This window comes from Cricetulus griseus, chromosome 5 (genome assembly GCF_003668045.3).
Source record: "Cricetulus griseus strain 17A/GY chromosome 5, alternate assembly CriGri-PICRH-1.0, whole genome shotgun sequence".
Taxonomy (NCBI): domain Eukaryota; kingdom Metazoa; phylum Chordata; class Mammalia; order Rodentia; family Cricetidae; genus Cricetulus; species Cricetulus griseus.
This window is the reverse complement of record NC_048598.1, coordinates 57,764,746-57,779,090: the sequence shown is the minus strand read 5'-3', so window position 1 is coordinate 57,779,090 and position 14,345 is coordinate 57,764,746. Positions and strand designations below refer to the sequence as shown.

The following is a 14,345-nucleotide window of genomic DNA, read 5'->3' as shown; positions in this document are numbered from 1 at the left end:
CTGTTAGGCTGTCCTACCTGTTGAACACCAGCAAACAAATCTTTTTAGAATTTTCTTCCGACAGCTTTGAGCTGAATCAGTCACGTGGGTCCTTCTGGCCCACCCCTTTGCCTCAGGCCCACTGGGATGCCTGTTCCAGAATATCACACTCATCCTGGTGATTTTGCCGGTGGTGTAGAGGGCCTAGGCCTGGGGACGGGGTATGGCTCACCCACACAGCGTAGTACCACCAGGAACTCCTCCTCAGGAAGCCCAAATGTGTTCTCGGGGTCTTCCAGCACACTCAGCAGGCTCCCGCTGGAGCAGTATTCCATCACTATCACCTTCTGCCGGCTGCCTCCCTGTGCACAGGACAGAACAAGCTTTGGGGAGGAGGGTACTTCCCACTTCCGCTGTCGGGAGGTTGCTTACCCAGCGCCCTCATTCCCGGGATGCAGCTTCTTGCCTGGCCATCTTGCTATGCATCATACCCATCTCAGACACTGGAACCCAAGGCTACCTTTCCCGAGAAACCCTCTCTGATTAGGCACTGATTCCCACACCCTTGGTTTCCTTATCACCCCCCACACACACACACACCGGTGTCTCTGGACTGCCAATGAGCATGACTTGCCTATCCCTAGACCGCAAAGGTTATAAGATCAAGAGCATCCTTTGCTGACCAAACCGAGAGGACCCACCGTTTCCTCCACAGCGAACAGCTTGACGACATTCTGGTGATCCAGCTTCCGCAGCACCTCAAACTCCCTCACTTGCACCTCAGGGGGGCGCCGGTAGCTGGCTGAGTTGAAGACCTTTACAGCAACCACTTCCCCAGATTTCTGGTGTGTGGGCATAGGGTGGGGGATCAACACGGGGACCACACTGGTCCCACCCCTGCCAGGGAGCTGCCACCTTCCCCTCGCTTTAGCCTCTTCCCCAACACAGCCCCAGAGGAGATGGGGGTGGAGGGGGTGGGTGGGATGACTGGGTGGGCTCACATCTGCAACTCCTTCCCCTACTCAGGGAGCGGGAGCAGCACTTGGAGGTGACACAATTGATATCCCACAGGGGTTGGCTTGTCACTGCTCATTTTGCCATAGGTAAGGACTGCCTAGACAGTCTACCCTGCCTTCAGTGCCTGAGTACGGAGTGCCCTGTGACACAGCTCTACAGCCGGCCACTGTAGGGACAAACCCAGACAGGCTCAACCTCCCAGCCCTGCTATTCCTAGATCCCACTCGCTGTCACCTCCCCCTTTGCCTTGTCCTCTAGTCCCAACATGTCTCAGACAGAGATGCCATTCCAAGGCATTTTTTTTTTTCCAGCATCCCACACATCAGCCCAAACCTTTCTCATTAGGGTAGACAGAACAGAGCTCTGGGGCCTCGTGTACAGCTTCATAGACTCCTAATGTCCAATGGCGGGCTAGTTCTAGGGCTATTACCTTGTTTCGGGCTTTGTACACGCTGGCAGTGGCCCCCTGCCCTAGCAGGTCATCAGTGTGCCATAGATAATTAGCTGTACTCTGCATCTCCCAGGCTTGGCTACCTTCCACCTGGGAAAACAAAACAACCAACCATGCGGGAGCCCCAAGGTCCCATGCCTGACCTGCAATAGATATTGGTACAAGCCATCAGCTCCCAAGACCGTGCCGTAAAGGACTCTATGTGGCCATGGCACAGGCAAGGGAGCTGGGGAAATGGTGGTGCAGGAAGGTTAAGTAACTTCCTCCCAAAGAAACAAAACGGCAGCAGGAGTGTCCCACTCGGTCCCAAGCTTGTATCTGTTATACCCATGGGGACTTCTTTCTGTCCTGTGCCCCAGATCCCTTCCAGCACCCTTCAGAGGTAGGCCAGTCTAGGGGGACAAACCTTTATCACCTCTTCCAGGAACTGGGGACTCAGAGTTTTGGCATCCAGGCCTGGGACTGTCCCAGGAAGCAGACACAGTGCATGCAGGAGGAAGGGCCCTAGGTCAGCCAGGGTCAGGCAGAGCCAGTCACACCACCACAAATCTCCAAGATTGCAACATGAGCCTGGAGCCCCCACTACCACCCCTCCTTCTCTGCTTATATGGCACCTAACTTCCTACTGTTGGGAGCTAACATCTGCTCAGCAGGCAGTCAGGCCTTGGCCAGTGCTTTTCCAGGAGGAGAGACAGCCAAGGAGAAAGGATGGGAGGGATGGAAGGGAGGAGAAGGTGATGGAGGAGAGTGGGGAAGGATTTAAGAGCATCACACACACAGGCTCAAGGACTCTGGGGAAGATCTGAAACTGTCCACAACTCTGCTCCCCATCTTTGCTCTCATCCTATTCCCTCCAAAAACTTGGTTCCTCTAAAGCAACTGGCTCCAGAAAGTGTAGCCTCAGAAGTTACTGCCTATCTGCAAAATAGGGCCAGAGCCAGCCTTTTGGGATGCCTGGTGGCAGGAGCGTAAGAAGGGCCACTACTCCTTCAATGTTTTGAAATAAAGTTGCTTTAGGCTGGGCCTCTTCCTGCTCCAGCCTCTCATTGGGTCTCAAACCAAAGATGGATCAATTTTGAGCCCACTCTCTCTGTGTTTTTTTAAGACAGAGTAGCCAGCCCAGGTAGCTTCAGTGGTATTGAAGAGGGTCTTGAACTTCTGTGTCTACCTCCCAAATGCTTGAATTGTAGTTGTGGACCACCATTCCCTGTTAAACTAGGTGCTGGCCTGGGATCGAATCCACAGCTTCATGCGTGCTAGGCAAACACCCTACAGACTGAGTGAGCTAGGTCCCAGCTGGGAGTCTGATTTAAAGATGAAAACTCTGGAGAACATGGGCCTTTGAGGCAGAAGCCACTTGAAGAGATCAGTAGTCACACCCCAGTGTCAGACAACACACTCATGTTTGCATTATGCAAAAGTAAGGGTGCTTCTCAAGGCAATGGAAATGAGAGGCCACGTTTCTCCTATGGCTGGAGTCAGCCCAATGAGAGGCTCAGGCAGGGTGTACGGAAATGGAGGTCGAGGTCCTAGCCTTGGGAGCTGGGGGCACCAGACTATATCACTTTGGTATAGTCTACATAACTCTACATAGGCTGGTCTTCAACCAAGCCCTGGTGTTAGGGCAAAGCACAGCTGAAGTCAGGGAGATGGGCAGTGAGAAGCACAGAACAGAATTCCAGATGGGCCACACAGTTCTGGGTTCTGTACTTAGAAGTTCGGACTATGGCACATCTGGATCACCTCTGCATTCTTGTCTCCCACCAGTCCCTTCTCTATACAGACTGCACAGTAGCTGTCACCGAGTCAACACCATCCTGCTCACGGACTCCCATCCTCCTTGGGGCTTTTCTGTGACAGATGTACTTACTCGCACTCGGAGTGGCCCAGAATCAGGCAGACTCTCTGTGTGTGTTATGCTTTCTGTCTGGGGCAAGTTCAGGAGCTGAGCTACACCGGAAGAGAAGGGTGGGCGGATGAGAGGCCCCCTTGGTGCTGTTTGATTCTCAGCCCATCAAAGGCCACCAGTCTCAGCCTTGTAACCCTTTCCCGTTGTTGTCTTCCCTACAGGACTGGGGGTTTTCCAGCTGCTTTCCAGATGTTCTGGTAGCCTCTCCTGGCTATTTTGGGCCTCAGGGAAAAGATCCCAAGCAGAGGTCAGCAGGGGCACCCAAAGCTGAACCCCAGCTTTGCATAAGCATGTTGGGCAGCAGAACCCAAGAGGGGAACTTTGTTGGTCAATGGTGGTTCTCCCCAGGGCCATAACCCTCCCTGCCCCTTGCCTGGCCTCTGAGAGTGTTTATTTCCACAGAGGGAGCACAGGACACCACCAGGTTCCCAGCAGCCACAAGAAAGACACGGGGAGGGGGCTTTCAGCTGAGTATTTCCTTGAAGCTGTCCCACCTGACCCCCCCCATGCCACCCTCCTCCACAGCGGCTGTACACTCACCCCATCTCCCAACTCAGCTGCAGGGGAATGCAGACTTGTGGGACTGGGTGGCATCCCCAGGGATTTCAGGCCTTGAAGTCAATCGTGGGCAGTGCCTAGAACATCCTGATAGTCATGGGCCGCCAGGATCCACGAAGGCAAAGCTAGCGGTGATGGGCCTGGGTCTGAGGTTTCTTTCTTGCCTCTCTCATAGAGGTGGGATACCCAGGACAGCAGAGCCCAGGCTCTCAGTTCTATCACACTTCCTGGTTCACTTCTCTCCCTCTCCCCACCTCTTTCCCTCCCTTCCTCTCTCTCTCTTAAAGAGACAGGCAGCTCAGCGGCTGCCACACACACCTTCACCCCACATCAGGAAGGGGAAGGAGGATGCTGCTAGGCAGACACCATAGGACCATCGTCTATGCCACAAATAGGCAGGGACTGAGGCCCGGGCCTCTGACAGGCCACTGGGTGCTGTGCTGACATCTCTGGCAGGGAAACTCAGGGCTCTGTTCGAGGTCAACTAAAGAGGTTGAACAAGTTAGCCCAGTTGAAAGCTGCCTAGAAAGTCCCAGGACCTGTGCTTGGCCTCTCCCAGAAGCTGGACAGGACTTGTCTTCCTTAGAACCTGCAAGAACAAGCACACACTCAGGTCATAGCCTCTGCTTTGACTGACCTTACACACAGCAAAGCCTGCCCCCACCCCACCCACCCCACCCTGGGGCAGCTTTCTGACCACAGCCTGAAGGTGGGCTTTAGGTTGCATGGATGGCAGGGAATGTAGCAGCTGGTAAACTCAAGGAGACAGGAAAGTGGTTTTCAGACCACATTTGATGCCATCAAGTCCTACACATCTTTAGTAATTTGCCCATGATTTGCCACCAGGCATAACTCAGTGCCCCAAATATCCTGGGAAGCTAGAATGGGTCCGTGTTGCTCTGGTCAGCTCTGAGTGGGCAGCTGGATAAGTGGTTAAAACCAGGAAATTCCATGTTTCTCTAGAATCTTGGTGGGACTTTCCCCCGGCCACACCTGGTGATTTCCTCTGCCAGCCCCACCCCATCACAGGGAGGAGAGGCACGAACAGGCCCAGAGCTTGTTGGCTGACAGATTCACCTGATTAAAATGACAGCTAGAGGCCCTGCAATGGCTTCACACAGCAGGACCAGGAGGGGCATCCCTGAGGGGTCCACACTCCAGTCTGCGTGTTAACAGGTGTCCACCTGGCAGGAACATGGGAGAACTGCACTTGCTGATCACCTAGGGCTTGGAGAGGACAGAAGTGTGCTTCCTGTAGCAAATCACTTAACTACCCTCTAGGTCTCCTACCCTCTAGCAAGGTGACTCCATTCAACATGGCTGCTCCATCAGTCTAGACTAGTGGTTCTCAACCTTCCTAATGCTGTGATCCTTTAATACAGTTCCTCATGTTCTAGAGATCCCCCAAGCATAAAATTATTTTGTTGCTACTTCATAACTGTAATTTTGCTACTGTTATGAATTGTAATGTAACTGTCTGACACGCAGGATATCTGATATGACTCCCAAAGGGGTCATGTGACCCACACTTTGAGAACTACTGGTCTAGAAAGTCATCTGAATGACTTGCATGATCAGAGTGCCCCTCTGGTCCACCAGGGAGACTGTTTTTGCCCACTGAGGTTTACAGGATCACTTTGCCTATCCTGAAGGCTGCTCATTTTCCTCCACGAATTAGCACTCTTATTTTCCTTTCACTGGCTAGCCTAATTAGTCGATTTTCCCGGGGACTTTCACATCTTCTAACACAAGAATCAGGTATAGCATCTCCCATGAAACAGTTAGTGTGTGCTCAGGACAGAAAAGGAGAGACATAGGCAGCTTATCCCAGAGAGGCACAATGCCGGACAACGTGGCAGTGAGTGCAGGAGACATACACTCAGCAAGCAGTGGTTTTGTGGACCTCTTTGGGGCAACAGGAAGGGCTTGCTGGTCTTGCTGTGTGCTCTGAGTTAGTCAGAGAAGGGAAACTCGTTCAAGCATAGGAAGCAGAGGCAGAGGTTCTGAAGCATCAAAAGGGCATGGATTGTCAGGCTGTGGCAGCCCACACCTTTAATTCCAGCACTTGGGAGGCAGAGGCAGGCGGATCTCTGTGAGTTCAAGTCCAGCCTGGTCTACAAGAGCTAGTTCCAGGACAGCCTCCAAAGCCACAGAGAAACCCTGTCTTGAAAAAACAAACAAACAAACAAACAAACAAACAGGACATGGATTGTCCAGGGCTTTGTATTTGGGACCCTACAGAGAACCAGCGAGGGGGACCTGTGCTGGTAATAGATAGCACTTCACCTGTAGATTCTGAGAGGAAATACCTTTGGTGTGGACAAATATAGGACTGTCCTGCCTGTGCCCCAGCTGCATGGGAAGTTCAGGAGCTTGGAGACAAGAGGATGTCCATAAGGAGTCTTGCTACATCCTCCCAGGCCCAAGAAATCATAAAAATAGTGTCCAAAGGCAGCATAGGGACCAGAGCATGTGTGTGCGTGAGTGTGCATGTGTGTGCGTGTGTGTGTGTGTGTGTGTGTGTGTGTGTGTGTGTGTGTGTGTGTGTGTGTGTTTGTATGTATGTGTTCGGCTAGCAAATCTGGAGGAAAAAAACTGATCTCTGCTACTGATGGAGGCTGGTGGGGTGGAAAGGCTGCTATTATCAAGGCCACCTCCTAAACAGGACTTGTCAATTAACCTTTCTCAAAGGATTGGTATAAAGCAAAGAGATGCCAAGCTCGGTACCCAGTAGGTTTGGTATAGGTATTGTTTTGGGCATAGTGGCATATATCTGTGGTTCCAGCTTCTAGCAAGGCTGAGGCAGGAGGTTTACTTGAGCCTAGGAATTTAGGATCAGTCTGAACAGGGCAATAGAGTTAGAGCTCTTTAAAAAAGAAGTCAGGCAGCTGGAAGTATATAGCTCAGTAGCGGTACTGGACTGCTCAGCATGCATGAGGCTGAGGTTCTGTACCCAAGAGTGGTGCTGGACCCCCCAACAACCTACCCCCAATACATACAGTGCTTTCCAGTACCTTACATGTAAGAAAGGATCATGGCAGGGTGGTACATGTGTGTGGGCCTGTTTATAGGGCCTGGCTGTACTTAGTCACAGGGCTAAGTGACAAAACCTCAGAGCCTATAGCTAGCTGGTTGACACCTTTATAAGTCAACTCTGCCCAGGAATTTTGGCGAAGGAGGGACTACAGCCAGAACTGGTACTCTGGCTCTTCCCAAGCAGCGGGAAAGGGGCTGTGGGTGCACTATCCAGGCCCCAAGGGACCTGGTCCTTGTGCAATTATCTGTCGTTGTTCCACATCTGGAAATGTTTCTTTCCTCCCATAGCCATCTTAAGACCCTGTCTTCAACTTAGCTGAACTGAAAGAATTAACAGCCATTGCCTGTCTATGCCTACCCTAGTGGCTGCTGTTCCTCCCAAGACAGGACCCCGTATCCCTTCTGCTGGCCTCCACCTTCACTTGGCTATGCAACTCAGCTGCCCCTCCAGACTCCTGCCTGTCTCTCTCTGTGTCTGCCCACAGAGCAAATATGCCTCCACTCTGTCTATCTTCAGAACAAACCCCAGTCCTTAGCTCCTTGGGATGCCCGCATTCTCCGAGCTGCTGGGTCTGTCCTTTGCTGCCTCGCCCACTCCAGTGAGTTCATTTCCCATCTGCTGAAAAAATGCTTTTCTTTCCTTTTATTTTTTGAGACAGGACCTCTCTGTGTACCAAGAAATCCTATCCCCAGCCCTTCCCACTTCTTTTTTTTCCTCCCCCTTTGAGACAGGGTGTAACAATAAGTCTTTCCACCAAGCTGCCCAAGCCTTGCTGCCACATGGGCGCTTTCTGCCAGGCTGCGCAAGTTCCGCCCGCTGCCACATTAAGGTCCCAAGTAACACACAGAGACTTATGTTAGGTACAAATGCTGCCTTCTCATCTGCTAGCTCAGTCTTAATTATCATAAATCTACATATTTCTAAGACTTATCTTATCGGACGCCAGCAGCAAGTGTCCTGTCTTCCTGGGCTCACATGGTGACTCTGTACTTTCTTCTACCTTTCCCAGAATCCTCCTTGACTGCTAGTCCCACCTATCTTGTTTTCCTATTGGCCAACAGTACTTTATTTATCAACCAATAAGACAATCATGTACACCGAAGGACCTCCCCCATCAACAGGGTACCCTCTATATAGTCCTGGAACTTGATAGGTAGAGCAGGCTGGCCTTGAACTCACAGAATCTTCCTGTCTGTGCTTCCCAAGGGCTTGGATTAAAGGCCTGCTCCACCATGCCCTATTAAAGTGCTTACTTTTTGACACCATCTTTATCTTATCCCCCACGACACTGGCCTCTTAACAGTGATCCCTCCCTTTGTCAAGTACTGCCTTTTCTTGATTCTGTGATATGCACCCTTCTGCCACCTAGGAGCTGGGCTTACTCCATCTCTTCTCCTTCTCCTCCTCCTCTACAAGATTTCCATCTACACCTCCCATCATAAATCTCAGTTTGAATACATCCTCCTGGATTTGGGGTAGGATATCCTCCAAACTGGACTCACACACCTTCTCACTTGTGGATCTCTGGGTCATCTCAGCATGGCCTGCCTAAGCAGAAATCTTAATTTTCCATGCTTGGTTTCACACCACAATGACATCCCCCTTCTTTTATATTGCCAAAGCTGGCCTCAAGCTGTGATGATCTCGCCTCAGCTAAAGAATGTCTGGGACTACTGGCACATGTCATCGCACAGCTCCGTAATGGCCTTTCTGGTCCAACCCAGCACTTTGTTTCATTTTCATATTCACTTACTTTGCTTTTCTTGGGCTGAGTAGGAAACAAGCTCTACCGCCTGTTTTTCCTGCTCAACACAGCGCTTGAATAGACACACTGAAGTCAGTTGATTATCTAATTGATTCTTTGCCATATGTAATATCAGGGTTAGCTTCTGAGTCAAAGGAAACTTCCTGTCAGCTGTGGCAGCTCATGCTTGGAGATCCTAGCACTCAAGAGGCTAATATAAGAGGATCGTGAATACATCTGAATACATTGTGACATCCTTTCTTACCTAACTTCCTAGAAGAACGGGATCTATAAACATTTAAATGAGATAATCCTAACTCCATACTCACCTGGTCTCTTGTTTCAGTTTCCATTTAGTTGAAGTGCATTTGTGTATTGACTGTTTACTGCCTGCCATCTGTGCCCATCATTGTCCCATCAGAACACGCACACGCACACACACACACACACACACACACACACACACACACACACACACACACATATATATATCTGGGAGAGGACCCCCAAAAGCATGACTTTGCTAGAGGTGCTTTGCCCACAGCCTAAGAGCTGGCTCCATCTCAGCAACTCAGTGGTTCCAGGGATCCCTCTTCATATACTGCTGCCAGGGTGAGAGCCTGTACCACAGGGTGGCAGAAGAGTTTCAATTTTGACTTACCCCAGGGCAACAATGCTTACTGTGAATGCTCAATCACTGATAGAGGGGGATGAGACAGGCTTGTAGGGCAAGGAGATGCTGAACACCAGATGCATACGAGATAAAAATGACAAACCAAGTAGTGTGTCCATGCTAGGGTTGGAGTAGGGTCCTGTGTTACTACCGAACACAGGCAATGCCAATAAACATCCTCAAGGATGTCTGGTATTATAGTAAGCTCCCTAAAAACAAATGCTGGCCCCAGGCTTTGTACAATTTATTCTAATTTGTTACCTCCCTTGGTATTTTGCTGCTTTTGATAATCAGGTGTCTATTCATTACGAATGTCCGCATTGCACAAGACCTGTGCAAACACAAGCCAGACCAAATCCCAGCATGGGGTTGGGGGGGAGATGGGCATGAACTCTTACTCCTAGCAGAGGAGCTACTGGCAATTGTTAGCAGCTGGGAAAGGGAGGGTCGATTTTCTCTAAGAGTGTAGCCCCTGATAGGTGGAAGGCCACACATCCAAGAATATTTGGACAGTACAAAGCAGCCTTGATGGAGGGGACACAGTTGGGTGGGTAGGTAAGGGGGAATGAATCTGGGAAGAACTGGGGAGGATGTACATGATCAAACATGCTTTATGAAAGCTTCAGAAATTAAGTATGTACACATGTATATCTGTGCACTTGTTCTTATTTGGGGTCGGAAAGCAACTCACAGTGTAAGAAGTCACACAGCCCCACACAAAAGCAGGAACTATGTGTAGAACGGGACCCGAGTGCTAACCTGGCTGCTCATATAACTGTCAAGTAGTTAAGACAAGGACAATTGTGCTAGTTCAAAATTTAGGCCCCAGTTCTTCCCAGATTCATTCCCCCTTACCTACCCACCCAACTGTGTCCCCTCCATCAAGGCTGCTTTGTACTGTCCAAATATTCTTGGATGTGTGGCCTTCCACCTATCAGGGGCTACACTCTTAGAGAAAATCGACCCTCCCTTTCCCAGCTGCTAACAACATCTTAGAAAACATAATTCTGATGCTGGGTATGGTAGTGCACACCTTTTGTCCCAGTATCTGGTAGAGGCAGGTGAATCTATGTGAGTTTGAGACCAGCCTGGTCTGCAAAGCAAGATCCAGCCTAGCCAGAACTACATAGAGAAACCCTGTCTTGAAGAAGAGAAAGAAAATTCTCAAGGGGGTGGTGGTGCATGCTTTTAATCCTAGCACTGAGGAGGTGGAGACAGGCAGATCTCTGAATTTAGGCCGGTGTGGTCTTCATAGTGAGTTCTGAGATGATCAGGGCTAGAAGGTGAGACCCTGTCTCAAGCAAACCATGTATTTGTGTAAGTATATGCAAATGTATACCCACAGATAGGAATGACTTCTGTAGACCCACTTCTTCCTCATTTAGAAGTGAAGCCTTCAGGGAACAAGTTTTGGAGGTTTCAATCCATGACTGTCTGGCCCCACTGCTTTGGGCTTCTGGTCATGGCAGGCACATGAGTAACTTTTTATGAACTCCACCCTCAAGCTCACTTTCTACTAAAACACAAGGCATCTCGAAGAGAGAGGATGCATCCCTGTGTCTTCCATCCTCATCAGCAACAAGGCATGTTGATCAGAACTTCTTCCAGATACAGGGATGGCCAAGGGCAGGCTGCCTCCAGGATTTGGCTGTGAAAGACAAAGACATAGGCAGGGGCTGGAGCAATGGCTCAGCAGATAAGAGCACTGGCTATTCTTGCAGAGGACTGGAGTTCAGTTCTCAGGGGCTACCTGGTGGCTTAACTGTCTGTAACTTCAGTTCCAGAGGATCTTATGCTCCCCTTCTGATTTCTGTGGTGCTGCATGCGTTACATAGAGAAACATGAAGGCAAAACACCCATACACACTAAGCAAAAAATGATAAATCTTAAAATACAGAACCTTCTGGCTACCCTTGGTTGTAGCTGGCAAAGTTTCCAACCAGCTTTATAGGTTTCAGTTTTTCAAGTGGGAAATCTGATCATACAGACAGAAGTAAAGTAGTCTTCATTAAAGCAAAAAGTAGGTTCTGTTAAGGAAAGATTTTACCGCCACAGACTTCCTATAAAACCTGAGGTTCCACACATGGGCTAAAGGGAACCAATAGCATAGAGGGGAAGAGAAGCTCCAAGGTCACCTGTTCTTCCTGTTAGTTCAGATGATCGACACTTTCAGGGAGTGGGGGAAAGGGAGATGACTTGCAGCAGTGAAACCTAAAAACATATTTTATTTTGAAGTTGTGCTTTGGATTTTCCCCAATCCAACATCGGCTGAGTGAGTCTTAGGTTCACACAAAGCATCTTCAAGCATACATACAATATTCCAGTTATCAACACCATTTTAAAGAACATACCATTTTACACAAATGTGACATACAAATCAGACGCCACAACATTGCAGTTCCCTGGAAGATCTAAGTTCTCTTCTGAAGCGAAGTCCATGCACACCAGCCCTTCCAGTGGTCTGTTCATCCTGGAGGGATTTCTCATCTCCATGGGGACAAACAAGGGTGGCCTGAGGAGGCTGGCAGAGACCAGCATTTCCAGTTTTTAAGCTGCTGGTGGCAAATTCCTCTATTTTCCGAACTGGGATGCTGGTAGCTCCACCCCACTTTTCTTCCCCAAAGACTGAGTCCACACCAGGGAAAGGATCCATGCCACGAGGGGCAGAGCAGGGCTCTTGGAAGCATCATGCTGGTTTCGGGCAAGCCTATCTGAGGAAGGCTAGTTGCCTAAGGCCTGGGGTGGCCAGCTCCTTTTGGCTTTGGGGTGTAAAATCACAGTGTGCAACCTCAATTCCAGTTGAAGTGAGCTCTGCCGAGGAGGACTTGCCTCCTATTGGTTCCTACTCCTTTTAACAGGACCATCTCACAGGCGTCAGAAGCACCAGAGATAAGGAAGACAGCGAGGCTCCCAGAGCTGGGGTTAGGAGGGAACCACTTGTACACTGTCCAGTTCATTATGCAAATCAGCAGATGGACATCGACCAAGGGGATGACAAACACAAATAATGTACAGGAATGAAAGAGAAGGCAAGAACAAAAGAACAGACCCACAGTATGCTCTTTAAGAAGCTTTGCTTTTAGCTTCTTAGAGGGTAATGTCCTGGAGAGAGGATAAAGGGCAGGCTGGAAACTTCTATCACTTAGATTAAGAGGAATGTAAGGGCGGGAGATCATTTCAGATCCTTGGGTCTGAAAGTCCCCCTTGGCTCAGGAGCAGCACAAGCCCAGGTCAAGATGTCAGGTCAGTAAAAAGAGCAGTAAGAATCAGGCAGCCCAAGGGCCGAGGGTTGTCCCTGGCCATCTGACTCACTCGCCTCTCTCTCTAGTCTCCCTGGTGTTGCAAGTTACTCTTCTCATTAGTGACATCTTCAAGCTCCCTATTCCCTTCATACAGAGAGAAATATCCACCACTTTCCAAAGATCCAACTACCAACGTCACATATTGGTCAAAAGGATCTCTTCTAGCCCAAAGCTAAGGACTTTCAGATTTTCCAACTTGAATGGCAGCCCACCATCTCTCTTGAACTATAGAAAAACAATAAAGTTAAATAAAAGCATAGCTTTCAAACCAAAAACCAGAGAAGAGGAATGAGCCTGAGCTTCACTGAGCTATTGAAGCACATGAACCTGAACTATGACTTCGGAGCTCTGGTGCTCCTGGGGAAGCACGATGCAGAGGAGTGAGTGTTCGAGCCTCAGGCTTGTAGGCTGGCTAGAGCATTCCATGGCAGCACATCTGAAGCAGGCCAATGGCAGGCCCAATATGAAGCATTCAGTATTTTACTTTTTAAAGATTCTGGCTTTGGGGAGATAATTTTGAGTATGTGGGAGTCAAAGTTCCCTTAGTTGACCTTATTTGGATAAACAAACACAGTCTCAAAAGGCAGGGTCTCTAGAATTGAATGAGGGCTTTCCAAGCCCCTGTCCATCTCCAGAGAGCCTTATAAAAAACTAAGCCAAGAGGTAAACTTGAAATAGTTTTAATCTGGGAACAATTTTTGGATTGGCAGAGAGCAACTTATTTTTTTTTAATAGAATAAATTTAAGAAGTTTTGAATACCAAAAAAGGTGGAAGGAAGAAGGACCCATTTCCTACCCCTTTCAAACCTGCCATAAACATAATAAAATGTTAAGACTTTTTACTCTAAAAGGAACTAGCTATAAAATTGTCTAATATTGGAAAATATCTGAAATGGAAAATGGTGGTCAAGAGACAAAGACGGGAACTGAAGAAAAGTCTGTAAGTTCAGAAAAACTTTAAAAGCTCCTTATTAAGACCGGGATGTTCTTCTACAGAACGGAGCAGAACAAATGCAAACACCAGTGACCAAGTCACAGCAAGAGGAAGACGACAATCCCTACCCCCACATTAGATTACAGGACTGTCCTATTCTGCTAAATTTCTAGACAGAGAGATTTTGAAGGCCAGGTTTCTCTGGTCCAAAAGGAACAAAGTTGCGATGAAAATAGTCTCCTGGTGGCTTCAGTGTGAACGGTCACAACAACAAAGAGAAGTCTATGACCAGGAAAGGCTACACCAGAGACCAGAAAAACCTCAGTGTGTGCATGGGTGTGCATGCACATGAATATTACTTATAGTAAATGAAAACTGGACTATATGTGATTTTTTAAAATAGTACTCAAAATAAGATGCCACCAAGAGCTAAGTGGCTGCAGCCAACCATCTGGTCAAGGTGGTATCCTCTATGGTATGAAGGGACAAAGACATAGGCCCATGTCCCCATGTCTTGCCTTGACAGATATAGCAACCTGATCATGGGAAACTTGTCTCTGACTAACCTAAGAACAGTATGTACTGTAGCTGGCTGGATTACAACAGAGGGAAGCAACGAGTAGAGGGAAGGACCATGAAGGGAAAGGCAGTAACAAGGGCTTCATTCTCAAGGTTTGAATAATGGGAAGGCTAATTCCTGTAAGAACAACTTAGAACCTAATTTTCAACTGAAGTCTCCAA

At 48.9% G+C, this 14,345-nt stretch overlaps 1 protein-coding gene across 21 annotated transcripts in view; it reads right to left on the bottom strand.

Moving 5' to 3' along the window:
• Positions 1-4,476, bottom strand: part of Ikbke (inhibitor of nuclear factor kappa B kinase subunit epsilon) — a 29,319-nt gene extending 24,843 nt beyond the window's left edge. For 5 of the 21 annotated variants that reach the window (XR_004770113.1, XR_004770114.1, XR_003485746.2 and 2 more), the window contains exons 1-4: positions 3,897-4,472; positions 1,427-1,537; positions 681-821; positions 212-341 (exon numbers count right to left, since the gene is read on the bottom strand). Coding sequence is in view for 14 of the 21 variants with exons in the window: in XM_027417684.2 (XP_027273485.1) it covers positions 212-341; positions 681-821; positions 1,427-1,537; positions 3,897-3,950 (436 nt within the window). In the remaining 7 variants the exon portion in view is untranslated. Of the gene's footprint in view, positions 1-211; positions 342-680; positions 822-1,426; positions 1,538-3,317; positions 3,398-3,896 lie in introns of all 21 variants that reach the window. The other 16 variants (XR_003485743.2, XM_027417676.2, XM_027417680.2 and 13 more) reach the window with 13 other exon arrangements.
• Positions 4,477-14,345: the final 9,869 nt, after the last annotated feature.